At 28.8% G+C, this 17,597-nt stretch overlaps 1 protein-coding gene across 2 annotated transcripts; it reads left to right on the top strand.

Moving 5' to 3' along the window:
* Window positions 1-13,304: 13,304 nt before the first annotated feature.
* LOC129303676 (E3 ubiquitin-protein ligase At4g11680-like) lies at window positions 13,305-17,374 on the top strand. Of its 2 annotated transcripts, none has more exons than XM_054943151.1 (3): window positions 13,305-14,727; window positions 15,854-16,208; window positions 16,872-17,374. In XM_054943151.1, the coding sequence occupies exons 1-3, from the start codon at window positions 14,264-14,266 to the stop codon at window positions 17,016-17,018; spliced, it is 966 nt and encodes a 321-aa protein (XP_054799126.1). In that variant the 5' UTR covers window positions 13,305-14,263; the 3' UTR covers window positions 17,019-17,374. The 2 variants fall into 2 exon arrangements, with proteins under 2 accessions (XP_054799126.1, XP_054799125.1); XM_054943150.1 differs by having other exon boundaries at window positions 13,307-14,727; window positions 15,827-16,208.
* The last annotated feature ends 223 nt before the right edge of the window (window positions 17,375-17,597 follow it).

The raw sequence follows: 17,597 nt of genomic DNA, 5'->3' as shown, positions 1-17,597 counted from the left end.
ACTAGAGTTTCGGTGTCGATGGTTGGACCTATGAGAGAGACAAATTAATTTTTTTTTTTTAAGGGGTGAAGGTGGGGTTTGAACCCACATTTTCTTAATCAACAAAAAGATAGCTAGTCACTCCGCTAACAATTTCTTTCAATTATATGATGTAAATCTTCCTATACATATATTTAAATTTGTTTTCACTTTCCATGCAAATATTTACCAAAAACTCAATAGTTACTTATCATTTTATAAATGGTCACTTGCTAAACTACTAATGAGACTTGTTAAATAATTTAATATGTACTAGTTTTTATAAATGTTTATTTTTTTTATTACTAAGAATGACAAGTCCCAATTAGTAATTTAACAATTAACTATTTATAAAATAACAAGTTCTGTTACTATTTTGAAATTTTCTCTTAATAATTTGATAAGTAAATTTTAGTAAAATAGCAAGTTCATAAAAATTTTTGACATATAAGCTTTTGACAACAAAAATAAGTAAACATTTAAAAAAAATCACTCCATATTAATTTCTTTAACACATCCCCATTGATAATTTAATAAGTAAGCATTTGTAAAATGATAAATCTCATTACCAGCTTTCAAAATTTCTCTTGATAATTTGACAAGTAAATTTTAGCAAAATAACAAGTTCACATAAGCTCTTAACATATAAAATGTTAATAATAAAAACAAGTAAATATTTATAAAAATCACTCCATATTAAATTTCTTTAACAAGTTCCTATTGATAATTTAACATGTCACGCTTTGAAAATAAGGGGTGACTGGCACAGGATGTGAACCACATCATACATCCCGTAAGTTACAAATTCAAGGTTTATTTCATTTAATTAAAATGTACTTAGTTTTACATAAATATTTTAATACTTTTAATACTAATCATTATAATAATTATTTCAACATTTTGCAAAAATTTTGACAGAACCTCCTCTGTAAATAGGAATTTTCAAAAATTCTGTATTATAAAAATTTTCCTTAAACATTATATCCATTGGGAGCTCAACTCCTTCTAGCCAACTGACAAAATGTATAATAAACTAAGGACTCTAATTATAAATTATGTGGAGCACATAATCATATATCTCATGACATAAGACATAAATTTCATATTTACATCAATAAGACATATTTACAGAATAAGCCTCCACCCTGTTCTGCAAACATCCATCATTGGTAAGCAAGACATATAGCATCAATTATGCTATTCGAGACCAAAATAATTTTTCAATGAATAACCTCCCAACAATAAATAATTTAACATGAATAAAAAGAAAAGTTTGAGATAATCATGTAAGTTAAAGAAACAATAATTTTCATAAAAAATGTATAAACTTCAGAATAAAATGGCTCTATAAAATTTTGAATAAAATCTTAAACCATTGAACTATCATAGAAAATGTTAATATCCCTTGATTTTTAAGAAGTCACATAAAAGAAATAAATACTTATAAATAAATTACTAAATAAAAACTAATGGGATATAAAATCACTAAATAATCAGATTCCTAATCATAGGGACTTATCAGAATAATTAACAAATGTGGACACATAGTTCATGAGGGTAAATAACCTAAATGCAGCCAAAGTCACGAAACAAGTGTGGACACACAATCCACGAGGGTAATGCTAACTAAACACGGCCTAAAACCATGAAATCAAATATGAGTACGATGCTCACGAATAACCATCCCTTTATTCTACGTGCATTGACCATCGTACGGGATTAGCACCTCCTATAAGCACCCTACTAATTAGGTGAACCATGGCACGCCAAGGGCTAATAAAACTGCCATTAGCAACTAGTGTTCTGTATAAAGTCCCCTTCAAATTCATTTTCAAATATGTGAGAAAATCATCACTTCCATAATAAAATTTTCATTTTCAAAGTCAAACTCGCATGAATCATTCTCTATATCAATCCAATGTTCGATAGAATGAAATCTCATGATCAAAGTCTAAACTTATATTTATTAATTAATTACAATTTTAAAACTAATAAAGATAATTTTCTAAAATAAAGAAGTTTAATAAACAAACTACTTAATAACTACATCGTTGTTACTAAAATAATTTGCATAAAAATGTACTGTTGTAGTAAAGGAAATCTTTATTGAAAAATTAGTTGAGACATTATCCACTTACCTGTCAAGCTCCCAAAATCCAAAATTTTCCCTTTTTGAACTTCTAAAAAGTTGCTCCTCTTCTCAACATCCTATAAAACTATATATAGAAAATTAGTTAATAACTTTCACTCATCTCACACAATTTTCCTTCCAAAGTTAACTCAATCAGTAATTAATTATAATAAATTTAGAGTGTCTTGAGACCATAATCTACATATAAAGATTTCTCTCTACTATTTAGTCATAGTTAACTACTCAATTAGAATCTAATCTCTCTCAAGCCTTTTTACAAATACCTCAAGTGTGATACATTCAAACATATACTATCCCTCTTTCACTCTAATTCCCTTTTTCAAAAGTTCTTCTATAACAATAATTTGAACTAGTCAAACTTCCCAACATCCACTAAAGAGATTAATTGTCTTCTAATAATTGTTCAATCAACAACAATATATGTACCACACGTATCTTGCCATCATATGTCCAAACTCACATTTAGACATTTTATCAAATACCTCACAGGCCTTAATCCTCAAACCAATATTAATATTCCTTTTTATTCAACATTTGAGTTCATCAAATTTCCTAATTATTATTTTTATTATTATTATATATATATATATATATACTTCCATACAAGCTAGTGTTAAGCTCAAGGAAAAGATCAAATTCCTATCCAACTTAATTAATAGCAACCAACAATAATTAACTAACTTGTGAATTGAAGTAAACTCAATTTATCATTTTCCTTTTCCATACTCCTACGGCAGCCAAGAAAGGAGAGGAATAAAAAGTTGAACCTTATGCACTAACACATCCATACACAGGATCAAAGTAAAGAGAGGAGAAGATGAGATTCACTCACCTAAGGATCAAAGAGGGGTGAAGGGAGAGATTCAAGCTTCTATGGCTAACCATGAGCACTGCAACGATACAGAGACAGGGAGGCACAGATCGACAGCAACATGGAAATAGAAAGAGAGTCCCTAACCTTAATGAAATCCCTTACAGTGGCGGCGATGGTGACGGCGTCTCTAGCAGCAATAGTGATGAACAGACGAGCCTAATAACAACTAACGAGGAAGAATGACTAGCAACGAGAAGCAGGGAAAAATGACAGCCAACAAAATGAACCTCTTATAGCCACTAATCCATTCCCACAACAACATAGATTCTTTAGATAATAAGAGAAAACATCAAAGCTTCCACCTTAAGTGATTCACGGTGCTCGAACACAAAAAGAAGCAGAAAATGGCATGTCGATCTAGAATAAGGAAAGGAAACAAAACAAAAGCCACGAGCTGATTGGTCAATGGCGGATAGAGCAACGGGACCTATGTCAGCAACGGTTGGCCACGGAGGGACGAAGGTGAAGGCGCAGCAAAGGATTGAAGAATGGCTAGGTCAAAGCTTCTCTTCTTTCTCTCAGATATCTTGAAAAATCGAAGAAGAGAGTGCAAATTTTTTTAATCAAATTGATGAGGGGTAATTTAGTAATTTTACAAACAAAAAGCAAGAAAATGAAATTCCCTTGCCTTTATCAGATTCGAACACAAGACTTGTTGCTTAAGATTTATACCATCTTCCACTACACTAATAACCTTTCTCATCATAAATATTCCAAAGACTAATATTATTACTATTAAAACACCAATTCATATATTTAATTTTACTTCAATCTAGGGTTATTACATAACAAGTAACAATTTATGAAATAACAAGTTCTGTTACTAGTTTTGAACATTTCTCTTGATAATTTAACAAACAAGTTCTCATTAATAATTTAAAAATAATTATTTATAAAATAACAAATTCCATTACTGGCTTTGAAAACTTTTCCTAATAATTTGATAAGTAAATTTTAATAAAATTACAAGCTCATATAAACTTCTGACATGTAAACTTTTGATAAGAAAAACAAGTAAATATTTATAAAAACCACTCCATGTTTAATTTCTTTAACAAGTCCCTATTGATAATTTAATAAGTAATAATTTATGAAATAACCAGTCCCGTTACTAGTTTTGAACATTTCTCTTGATAATTTGACAAACAAGTCCTCATTAATAATTTAACAAATAATTATTTGTAAAATAACAAATTCCGTTACTAGCTTTGAAAGTTTCTCCTAATAATTTAACAAGTAAATTTTAATAAAATTACAAGTTCATATAAGCTTCTGACATATAAACTTTTGGTAAGAAAAACAAGTAAATATTTATAAAAACCACTTCATGTTTAATTTCTTTAACAAGTCCTTATTGCTAATTTAACAAGTAACTATTTGTGAAATAACAAGTCTCGTTACTAACTTTAAAATTTTTTAAAAATTTCTTTGAATAATTTGACAAGTAGATTTTAATAAAATAACAAATTCATATAAGTTTTTGACATACCAATGTGAATTTGTTTACTTGCTTTTATTACTAAAATTTTACATGTAAAAAACTCATGTGAACTTATTATTTTGCTAAACTTTACTTGTTAAATTATCAAGAGAGATTTTGAAAGCTAGTAATGAACTTTATTATTTTACGAATGGTTACTTGTTAAATTATCAATGAGAACTTGTTTGTCAAATTATTAAGAGAAATTTTGAAAGCTAGCAACTAGACTTATCATTTTACAAATGGTTACTTGTTAAATTATCAATGAAAACTTGCTAAAGAAATTTAATATGAAGTAATTTTTATAAATATTTATTTATTTTTATTGCCAAAAGCTTACATGTCAAAAAAGTTTGTATAAACTTGTTATTTTACTAAAATTTACTTATCAAATTATCAAGAAAAATTTTCAAAGGTGGGTGGATGGGGGTGTGTGTGTGTAGCAAGTAATTTAATATGAAGTAGTTTTTATAAATATTTACTTATTTTTATTGCCAAAAGCTTACATGTCAAAAAAGCTTGTATAAACTTATTATTTTATTAAAATTTACTTATTAAATTATTAAAAAAAGTGTGCGTGCGTGCGTGTGTGAGTGCGTGCGTGTGTGTGTGAGTGTGTGTTTTTAGTGGCCAAGAGGATATGGGTTTAAACCCTACCTTAGCCACCTTAAAAAGATTAATTTGTCTCCCTTACCAGTTTAGTGATATACATCAAAGCTTCCATGGCCAATCCAACGGGTGGTCTAGCCACCGATGCTAGAGCTCCGGCTACCGATGACAATGAGAAGAATTTTCTTTAAATGAGAGATAATTTTATCTTTTCACACTAAAAGTTAATTATGTTTTGGTCTCTTGGTCTTCCAACATGAATTCAAAATCATTTGATTCTTCTCTGTAAATAAAACACTCCAAAGATCCTTCATTATAATTTTCCCTAGAATAAAAAACCTCCACGTCTCAATTAGAATACAACAAAACTCTAAAGCAGGTGGAGTGCTTTTAGAGAGTCCATATGACATTGAATTTTATCTAATTGGAATTGTTTACATAAATTTATACTTGAGATAAGAGCAAAACATTCAACTCCAACAGGGGCAAAAAACTCAATTTTTTTTTCTCGAAATCATAAGATCCAATTGTCCAATGAATCTCTAACAACGCCAACATGTGGCATGACCCTGTTAATTGGCTGATCCATCTACATCTAATGTCAAATACTCTCTCCTTCAGTATTATAAAATACTTCTTTGAACTATTATGTTCCAAAATATCAGATATTTTGAATATCTTAAAATGTAATTAATACAATTTTTTTAAAAAAAATCTTTAATTATAGGTGTAATTAATAATTTGTTTTAATTGAGATGATATATTAAACAAGGATAAATATAAGAAAAAATTATAGCTTTAAATGTTATTAACTAACTTATTAGATTATGTAAATTAGTTAAAAAAATTTATAATATTGAATGGAAAGAGTACATAATTGTCAATTGTAAGCTTCAAACACACATAAAATAATACAATACTTGTTGTGTTGTTAAAGCATTCAATTGTTTAAAATTTCTTGGCTGACACTCATAATATATCAACTAGATTGACTTAAAAGATATTTCGATAAAAAAAAATTCCCAATATGTTTTAAACTGGATAATGCAATAGAATACTTATGACTTTAGATGTGAGGGAAATAAACAAAAGAGAACTAATAAGATTAGAAGATAAGTATGGGATGAAATATGAGAGAATGAGGTGGCAAAGAGTTAGGAAATGATGTTTATAGTACTTGAGAATTTTTATCACGTATTTGAAAATTAGTTTATAAAAAATAGTATCAAATATATAAAAAATTTCATGTTTTCGCAGAGAAAATATTTCTTGTTAAACTAAATATTTTTCTATATGCATAAATCTTTGAGGGTTACGGAAAATAAATATTTATAAATAAATTCATATTAGTCTGTATTACCAAAAAAAAAATCAATCTGAGTTAAATTCATATTAGTTGGTATTACCTAGGGCCTTTTTTTTCCCTTAAAAAAAATAAGAAAAAGAAAGTTTTGACGGGTCTAATGTTAATATGTTACCCAAATAAAATTATTAAAATTGAACCAAAATTTGAGTTTTTTTTATCAGTGATGTTAAGATGTAAGATAAATATTTGAAAATTGCATGTTTTGGACCATTCGTAGGTTGACAAATGACAACACATGGTTTGCGTCTTATCCATCAATTGCTTCGGCCTTAAATTTAGACTTTGAATTTGAACGAGATGGTGACTTGTGTGACATTCATATCATTTAAAATTTTTAAATTTTGATAGAAATAAACATAAATCGAAAGATTGAATCATCAATGTTATACGATAAAAATGTAATGTAATAAAAGAACTTAACGCATATCACACGAGCTTTTTTTTATTTTTTATTTTTTGGGTTATGAAAGATGTTATAAACTATTGACTAAATTTAATTCTTTAATTTTGAAAATATAATATAATAAATATTCTCATTTAAAATTGTTAATTTATTTAACATAAAATACTTTCACGAAATTAAATTAATTTAGCAATAACAATTTTAATCACCTTCTTATAAAAATGATAAATAAGCAAATTACCTCCAGAATTTTAAATCAAGTAACATTATAGACCTTAAACTTATATATTATACAAATTATTACATCAACTTTTAAAAACAGTATAATCTAACCCCTGCCATTAAAAAAAGTTAACTTTGACTATTAGTTAATTAAAAAATTATAGAAAATGATCAAAAATTACAATAAAAAACTCAAAAATTATAGATAAGAACCCAAAAGTTACAAAAATGAAAAAAAATAGTCCTTTTATGTAGATTTTAATGTCCTTTTCTATCATTTTTTAGTCAACTAACAGTCAAAATTAACTTTTGTTAACTACAAAAATCAAATTGTATCATTTTAAAAAATTAAGGGAATAGTTTATATAATAAACAAGATCATAGTATATGATATTATTGGATCTAAAATTTAGGAATAATTTATTCATTTACCCTAAAAAAATGTGAAATAAAAATAATGTTCCCTGCTTTCCCCCCTTTAACCCCAATTTTTTTAGTTCAGAAAACTCAAATATGGTATCCATATTTCATAACTACATAGTATAAAATTTCTAACAAGCCACACCATTTTTAAGCCATAAATAATGTAACTTATTTAGAAAAAATTATGCAAAATATGAAACTTACACGCTATTTGTTTAGATAATATATAAAAATTAGTTTAATTCAACATAAGCATTTTTTGCCGCATTAATTAATTAAGCATGTTAAAGGAGATGATTTTTGCACTCTATTTAAAATTTAAATAATAAAAAATAATCAAAGTTAAATGATCAAATTAAAGCTTGATATAAAATTATAAGACCAAAAAGTATATTTTTGTTAACTGTTAAATAAAGGCAAGGTGAATATAAAAACCATGAGAGGGAAACAAAAGCAAAATATATTATATTCATTTAAACAAAAGCAAATTTTACGATACGTTTTTTGATAATGAATGAGTATTATTGTTAGAGATTTTTGAGTTATGAGTTCCACCCGAACTAATATATATATATATATATATATTTTGCCAACTCTCCATGGAAGGTAGAGTTAGAAAACGAGCAGGTCCGGCTTATATGGGCTTAACCTTTATGGGCTCGATCTTTAAGGATTCAAATTCTTAAATTTAATTTTTTTAAAATACCTCATTTTTTAAAACTTGGCCTTTATATACTGGATTTAGGGTCACACCGTAAGCCCTTTTTTTTATTTTTTGGAATTTTTAAAAATTAAATTTTTTAATTATAATATTTCATGTATTTTTTAAAATTATAAATTTTAATGTTTAAAAATTAAAAATAAATAATAAAAATTTTAATTTTAAAGTATAAACATATATTTTAAAGTTTAAATTCACTTTGAAAATTAAAAATATTTTATTTTTTAAGGAAAAAATAAAAATGAGCCTACAAGGGTGTCCAAGTCTGAGCTCATTTTTTCAAGGCCAAGTTTGAAAGCTCAATTTTCTTAAAATATATCATTTTTTTCAAATCCAAATCTTTATAAAAATAAGTTTAAACAGGTGACCCTTCAAGTTTCATCTTTATTTTCAACTCTAATGAAAGGAAACACACACACCCTTCGCAACCCCTTTGGGCTCAAACTCACATTCTACATATAGAAGGTAGGCGGTAATGCCATTGTGACAACAAGGCCACTGGCTCCATCTTGAGCTAATAACCATCAAATCATATTTACATATATTTTTTGAGCAAGAAAGGAAAGGTAAAATCAATCATTTAAATGAATTCAATATTTTGACCGGTTGAACGAATTCATGTTATATTGTGTCGAACAATAAAAAAAGTATATATGTATGTACCCAAAAAAAGTATATATGTACATTTAATTAATGTAGTGCATCTAATAAATTCAGAATTTTAATGAAAATAACTATACAATCAATACTTAAAATCACATTGGTGTGTGGGATTGGCTTTAGTAAATTACTTAAGTCCACTTACTCACTAAATATCTCATATGGCATAATAACAATCATTTGATGCAATTAAGGTTATAAGAAATTTTGTCATATAATATGGGAAGAGTGATTTGAAAGATGTATCTTAATGATTTTTAAATATTGATAAAATTTAATAGCTGTAATTGAGATACTTATTGAATGAACAGATTTAAGCCATTCATTAAATTCAAATTGTTTTTTTGAAAAATTCTTGAGTAAAATAAATTAACATCCTCTTTAATTTTACCAAAAACCTAACATTTAATTCAATTTTATGTTGTAGAAAAAATTGACTTATATATACAATGGAAAAGTTTTCCTCCAGTTATGATGATAATGAGCCTTGATTTTTAGGGTGGAATTAATAAGGAACATTATGCCATAAGCCCATAATGGAAAAGGAAAAATGAGAACTTAATTTTCTTTAACCAGCAAAAAATGAGTAAGTTAATGATTTTTTTCCCCCACTTTCACTTTAGTATTACATATTTTTAATCTAAACTAATCTAGTTAATAGATCATAGGTATCACTTTACAGGAATACCTCCTAATGAGAATTTAATTATCACTATCTATCTAGTAGAAGTAGGCCGAGTGGCCTATCAAGAATTTATAAGTTGACCTATTTCAAACCTGATTTAGCCATTTTGGCAAATAAGTCAAGTTAGTTTCAAGTTTTTAATCAAACTTATTTAAATAAATAGAATAAGTTTATTTTTACAAGGTCTGGCCTACGAGGGTGACAAGGCAACTTATTTACATATATTATTATTATTATTATTATTATTATTATTATTATTATTTTGTAATATATTCCCTTCATCTCTATATATATAAGATGTTTTTAATCAAATCATGCAAACTAATAAAAGTTAATTATCTAATTAAAGGCATAATAACATTTTAATTTTGCCTTTAACTATTGTAGATAAAAAATAAATATTTTTTTAAAATAAATCAATCAGAGTATTTATCTTTTTCTCTTTTCAATTTAATAAGAATATAATAATCCATTTATTAAAAAAAAAAGCTACCAACCTCTTATATTTAGGGATAAAAAAATTTTAAAAAACTTCTTATATAAAAGAATGAAGGGAATATATAAATGATATAAAATATATAAAATATTTAATTTAGGAATTAGGAAATATAGAAAGTTAAAAACCCTAAAGCAATTTGATAAAACAAAAAAGAGAACCTAAAACTGAACACTTGCACTGCGTCATCCTCGACCTCGTTTTCAAACTCCTGCGACTTCTCCTCGTCTTGTGCTTAATCTTTAGATCTTCGTTCAATCTCTCTCGATCGTTACTTCTCATCAAGCTTCCTCACTCATCTCATTGACTCCTCACCAGTCACCTACGCCTAGTGGCTACTTCTTCCGTTCTTCATTCGTTCTCTTAGCCTCTACTCCTCCTTCAAATCCTCCTCTTTACTTTAGCTGCAAACTTATGTTGTGTATATGTAAATTTTAATAGGTTCGAAATATATTTAAAGACTTTAAAATTTAGAAAGAATTACATTTAGAAACTACTCAAACAAATTATTTTTAAATAAGTACCAATACAAAATGAGTTGTTGTTAAAAAAAATAAGGACTTGGTTTTTGTTTTTTAAAAAAATGGAACTTGTTTGTCATTGTCCGTAATTAATTTGTTTAAGTGATTCTTAAATGTAATTTTTTTCTAAAGTTTATTACGTAAATTTATTTAAAAGAACTATTTTTAAGTAACTTTTTAATTTAGACCAGCCTTCAAATAAGCTCAAGCTTGAGCTTTTTTAAAAAAAAAAGCTTTATATAATATAAAAGTTAAAGGGTTGAAGCTTTTGATTTATTACACAAGTTTAAGTTTATTTAACAAAGCTTGGACTGACTTATTTCCTTTATTAATTTTAAGGTTTGAAATTTAAACATTTAATTATGAAGGATAAAGTTAATGAATATTTGGATTACAGTCACCTAAATCTAAATTGATTTTGTGGGCCGTTTTGTTAAAAGTTCAACCGGCCGAGTAAACGTGAGGCTCTCAAGTCTCAAGTTTCATCCATGTGAATATCTGGAGATTAGAGGGCCCGTTTGGACATTGAGAATGACATATTTTTTGGGCAATCATTACAAATGGAATTTTTTTTTTACAAAAACAAACATTTAATTCTTTAATTTTATATATGTCTTAATTTAATTTTTAAATTTTTATAAAATATATTTTTTTAGTCTTCTAACATTTATATCATTAGTATTAAATGATAATTTTTTGTGCCAATTGTCATTTATAAAGTTACTTAATATAACAACATTTGAAAATGTTTATCCACATTTAACAATTCAATGACATCATTCTTTTAGTTACTGAAACTAAAGATATTAAAATTAGGTGCTTGAAAAATAAAATTAAGCAATTAAAATGAAACATTATTTGAAATTAAAGAACCAAATATGCACTCTTGTAAAAAAAAATATTTGAAAATTTTATAATACATAACTTTGCTTAATGTAGTATGATAAAAATATTTAATAATATTTGAACAAGTTAAAATTTGAGCAAATAAGCTAATAAATTTAAATCATCTACTCTAATAAAATCCGATATATATTATTAAACCATGTAGAAAAGCTACTTCCATTATTACGTAAACTCAACATCAGCTTTGTTTTGAGCTTCACAGTCCATACCTATTATATTTCATTATTTAATTGTTTGTTCATCATATTTTACTTTAATTTTACCTCCACTTTTTTTTAAACACTAATTTGAACTCACGTAGGTTTTAGCTTTGGGATTGCGCAACCCTATACCCATATCGTTTTATATAATATTCATGGATTAAAAAATTCTAGCCAATTGAATTATACTTATTTATTTATTTAAAAGTTGAATTCCAACATTTGATTAGTAAGACATGCATGGTGTCTGTTTTCAGTTAGGCCTACTTTCCCTTCCATCAATTAAGGAACGTTGACCTGATAAGCTTTGCTTCATCCTACTTACAAAGTTAATTTTGGCGATTACGACAAGAATCCCACATTTACTACCTAATAATAATTATAATATTCTAACTCATTCTTGTTAAAATAATAATAATAATATCTTCCTTTAAACTACAATATATGACATTGTTAGCTTCTTCACGATTGTAAAAAATGTTACACAAAGTCTTAAAGATATTTAAATCTGTTCAATTATATTCTTTTTAACTATCTTATATAAATTCTTTAATAATGATAATTAAAATTTTATTGCATTATTTTTTAAAAAAAGAGTAATAAATAAAGTAAAGGTTTAATTAAAAAATAATTATAAAAAATTTCTTAATGCCTTATATTTTAAATTAAGTAGGATTTTTAGGAGATGTCATATATAGAGGGAGTAACTGATTTATATTTTGGTAAGCCAAACATGCCATTTTTTTTTCATATATATTTTTCTAAAATGACAGGCGTGGGCATGAGTAAACGTATCTCACCAAGCGCTCGGAAGATTAAGTTACTGTAATCTTACATGTGTGTGTGTTTGTGTGTGTTTTTTTTTTTTTTTCCCAAGTAATAATACAACAAATTCAAATAATGATTAACTCCGATCATACAAAATTATCTAGAATTTCCTGTCTTTACTAGGCACTTATCATCAAAGAAAAGATATGTTACGCGGCAAAAGGATGGATTAGTAGGGGCATCTACCTCCTGTTCATGATACATATATAGAGTAATCCATTATCTTTATTTTATAAGATATTTTTAAAAGTAATTTAGTACCAGAAATATAAAATGTTTTTTTAAAAAATAAATTTTTATTTTTATCAAAGTTTTTTATATTTTAAAATGAAAAATTTTCTCTAAAAATATAATTTAAAATGAAAGGAATATAATTTTTTTAAAATATTAATATTTCAACTAATGTATTTAGAAATAGTAATTGCATTGGATGGAGTATTTTTCAAATAAATAAATATCTAAAAAAGAAAATAAAATGTAGCCATCAGAGGGAGACACAAGGATGACCACCCTCCTCCGACCTGATATACAATCTGCAAAATTGGATTAGGTGGCCAACTCTTTGCCACATAATCCCCAATCAGTCAAACTGTACCCGCCAGAATTCAAATCCATTTTTGTTCTTTTCATTTCTTTTCTATTATTTTTTGGGCAAACAAACAAACACTCCTTCTACTGGCCGTCATTTAAATCAAAAACAAATATCAGCAATTTAAGTCTTATCTACTTGAATTCAAAGTGAGACCAACAGCTCATCTTTATTTTCGGAGAGGGCGAAGAAAGAAATCTTTGAGATTGTCTTAATGTTCTATTTGTGGGGAGAGAGAAAAAGGTGGTAAGTTGAGAGATTGGCGAGCAGATCAGCAGCCAGTTGCTTTCTTCCATTTGGCTTACTTGATATTATATATATGCATATGTTATAAAGCCCGAGGAAGTTTGGCCAACGGTTAACTTCCCTCCAGAAGTTGTAGATTCCCTTGGAATCAAAGCAAAGCTTTGCAATTCAGCAGTTGATTCTTGGTCACCATCTGAGACCCAACCTCACCTTCCTGACACGTCCTTCATACCAATCTCTTCTTCATCCTCCTATATACACTTCAGGTCTTGATTCTTCTTCATATTCAGCTTCATCCAGTAAACCCCACTTGAATTTCTCACCTCTCGTTGAATTGAAGCTTTCTGCTCTGTATGTGTTTGCTGAAAGTCTCATGTTCTTGGTCTTCAATTCAAGATCAGCTGGGTTTTGTTGCTGAGGTTTTAAGCAGGTTTCATGATATAAAGTCATAGCTTTTCTGCTTCTTCTTGTTCTGCTCTATCCATAAAATTCCATCCCCGAGTTTATTATCAGCTTTAAGCTTTTGTCGCCTAAGTGTTCGATGAAAGGCTCGTGGTCTTGGAAATCAAAATCAGCTGGGTTTTGTTGCTGAGACTTAAAACCCGGAAAATTTCTTGAAGTTCTGGCTTTCTGTGGAGTTCTGAAGTTTATGGGAATTGGTCCTGGTTTGTTCACAAATTCTCAGATGGTATTGGAGTCACAAAAAAGTTGGTTATCTGCAATTCTTCATGCTATTTTTTGCAGATAGAATTCAATAAGAGTGTTTCTCTGATATAGACAAAAAGAAAGGGTGTCTTCTGTTCATGCTTTAGCAACTTCACAGCTTGATTTGATTCCAAAAAAAAAAAAAAAAAACACTTTCAAATGAATTCAGGGTCATTGGTTTCCTTTTCTTCAAACTCTGTATCAAGAGAAGATAGAGTGGCTAGTGCCAGAACCAGGTCTTCTCATAACTCAAGGCCTTCCTTTTTGATTCGGATGGCCATGAGGATATCAAGAGCAAGATGGTTCACCTTCTTAAGAAGAGTTTTTCATTACCAAAATGGATCAAGGTCTGATCTTGGATCCAATCCTTTTAATTCTAGCACATGGATGACACTAGAGTTGATTGCTTTGATGGTTCAGATAACCCTCACATCCTTCATTTTGGCCATTTCTAAGAGTGAGAGGCCTGTTTGGCCCATGAGGATATGGATTTCTGGCTATGATATTGGCTGTTTGCTCAATCTGTTGCTACTTTATGGACGCTATCGTCAGCTTTATCTGTCTCATGGAGATGCTCTTAGCCTCTCAGACATGGAACAACAGAGAGGCAATGAAGAAACCAGGTATTCTACTGTGCTTTTCAAAACCTTACAAAATGCGTGTGTGTACTTAAAAAGGAAGGCAACTTTTATTAAAAGTAAAAGTAAAAGTAAAACGAATACACATAAAAGGCTTTTAGAAAAGAACTCCAAAATGTGTGTTTGTGTGCATGGGACAATCAAATTTTCAGTTCCTCAACTTTATTTGGTCCTTGAATTTAGTTTTTATCAATTTTGTCTCTTATGGTTTTTTTTTTTAATTGTCATGTTATTACTCTAAGTTATATGTAGCTAAACGAAAACAAACTAACTTTTAAATCAAATTTGATTTTTATCGATTAAGCCATTCATGCTTGGTTTTTTTTTTTTAAATTCTTGAGTCCAAATTTTTCCTACATGAATAATTACATTTCTTTTTATTATTAATCTGCATGGTTGCTAATTTGCTGTCAATATTTTGTTATTCATGTCAGTATATTTTAACAATGTTATATCTTTTTTAAATAATTAAGATCAAATCAATAACTATGAAAAATTTAAAAGAACAAATCAATGAAAATCAAACTTGAGAAACCAAATCAACAATCGAAATAAACTTGAAGGAGTAAAAGTTCTCGTGGGTGCTTTTAGGTATGACAAAGACAATATTTCCTTGAATACTCTCTTGCATCAGATTAAATGCTTCCTATGAATCAAACTTTCTATTAATTCTGTTATAACTGACCCATCTTGGTTTGGTTGTTATTATTGCTATTAACAGCAAATGTATGGCACTTGCCCATTTTAGCAAAGCTAGAACGTCATCTCCTAGAAAACAATAATGGCAAAAGTCACAGATAAATCATGTCAGAAACAACAAAGCACAGGATGGTATGTGGCACCAAGTTAAAAGAGATAAAATAGCCAGATGTAATATTTGAGTGTTCAATACACGGTTCTTTAATATCCATACCATACCTATAAAAAAGCATGAGTTTCCAAGGACTACAAAAATGGATAGAGTGAAAGGACTTTGTATTATCTTGCAAGTTCTATAACCATCATTCAAGTTCTCTCTCTCTCTTTTTTAATCATGCAACATTTACAATTCAACTTGAATCTGAAGCCTGCAAGTCTGATGCAGGTGTTCCCATTTGATGAACAAATGCAGGACTTCACTCGAGCTTTTCTTCGCGATATGGTTTGTGATGGGCAATGTTTGGGTTTTTGACTCACGTTTTGGGTCATTCCAAAGAGCTCCAAAGCTGCACGTGCTCTGCATCTCCTTGCTTGCTTGGAATGCCATCACCTACTCTTTCCCTTTCCTTCTCTTCCTCCTTCTGTGCTGCTGTGTGCCTCTGATCAGCAGCCTCCTTGGTTACAACATGAACATGGCATCTTCTGATAAGGGAGCTTCTGATGATCAAATCTCACAGCTCCCAAGTTGGAGATACAAGCAAGGTCATAACAAGTTGGAGCATGGCCATGATTCTGAAGCCAGTGAAGGGCTGATCAATGAAGATCCTGTAAGTATCTAAAAAACTTAAGACTTGCATTTCAAAGATGAAGCACTTTCCAAGTTTTAACCATTAAATTCAATCTTGGCAATATATTTGGCGCGCTGTGATCTTGAATGGCATCATACAATAGATCAATAAATTAAAGTTCCCAAAACTTTACTAATTGCACTAGTTAGTTTGTCTTTGAAAATAACAAACTTGGTGTGTACTGGTTCTAGATTAAGCTGCATTGGTTACAAGCCACGAATAGTGTTGCTTCTTTCTTGGGCTTCTGTGCAATTCATGAGTCTCAAAATCTAGTTCTTGATATAATACTGTAACTTCCAAGAGATAGTAGTTTGGTATTCAATCTTTGCCAATATCTTAGATATCATGGTAAATATGTAACATGTATCAAACAACTTACAGTACCCTGTTACTACAGGATCTAATCCCATCCGGTTGTCATATAACTCCAAGTCCATAGATCTCTTGCTATCTACCTGCATCGTGCACATGTATAACCTAGATGAAATTGTATTATTTACAAGCCATGACCAATATTTCCTATTTCTTTGGGATTTGTGCTGTTTATGAAGTTCAAAATCGTGTTCTTTATATGATATTGAATCTTGAAAATTTTTAGAGGCTTATATGAGTTTGTCCTTTCTTTTTTCTGTGTGATGACAGGAATGTTGCATTTGCTTAACCAAATACAAGGACAGAGAAGAAGTGAGGCAATTACCATGTTCTCATATGTTTCACCAAAAATGTGTGGATCAATGGCTGAGAATCATATCTTGTTGCCCTCTATGCAAACAAGGATTACAGAGATAGAGAGAAAAAGAGCCAAAAAGAAAATCATTTATGCTAAATTGGTAATACTTTATACACAAAATTATATTTACCCTAACCGGGTTTCAAGTTTGGTCTGATACTTCACATGGGGTTACTAGTTACTTGAGTGAGTTTGTACATGTACAGAAGATCTCACCAGTAACCAAAACCCCAATGAAACTGTGTTTTACTGTTTTGGAGCTTACACACTATTTGGTTCCTAAGAATGGATCCATATTACTTTCCAGATTAGTGGATTGATGTGCTTGTACATTAGTTTTGTTCTGTCATTTACATGTTGTGAGACGACCATCTTCTTTATTGAATAATAAATAAGTATATATACTTTTACTTTATATTGCTCAATTTTTGCGCTGCTTCTTGTTTACAAGTGGAGTCTCCAATTTTAAAGAACCTAATGAAACCCATTAGATCTTACGTACTCCTTCCGGACTAAACTATAGGGCACATTCTAAAATCCCTACTCGATTCAAAATATAAAACATTAGGTAATCTTTATAATTATTTTTCAACTATATTCCTACTTCATTTATTACTCTTTTTTGAAAAAATGATGCA

This window comes from Prosopis cineraria, unplaced genomic scaffold, assembly GCF_029017545.1.
Source record: "Prosopis cineraria cultivar Desert tree isolate PC_DT_omini unplaced genomic scaffold, ASM2901754v1 PC2, whole genome shotgun sequence".
NCBI classification, from domain to species: Eukaryota; Viridiplantae; Streptophyta; class Magnoliopsida; order Fabales; family Fabaceae; genus Prosopis; species Prosopis cineraria.
The sequence above is the reverse complement of the archived record's forward strand: the minus strand, read 5'-3'. Positions and strand labels throughout refer to the sequence as shown.

What these genes read in the sequence shown, in the direction of transcription:
- LOC129303676 (XM_054943150.1), top strand. Translation starts at nt 14,264, where the DNA reads ATGAATTCAGGGTCATTGGTTTCCTTTTCTTCAAACTCTGTATCAAGA. An exon ending in AGAGGCAATGAAGAAACCAG is followed by an intron (nt 14,728 to 15,826) that starts GTATTCTACTGT and finishes AGTCTGATGCAG; the next exon opens with GTGTTCCCATTTGATGAACA. An exon ending in GGCTGATCAATGAAGATCCT is followed by an intron (nt 16,209 to 16,871) that starts GTAAGTATCTAA and finishes GTGTGATGACAG; the next exon opens with GAATGTTGCATTTGCTTAAC.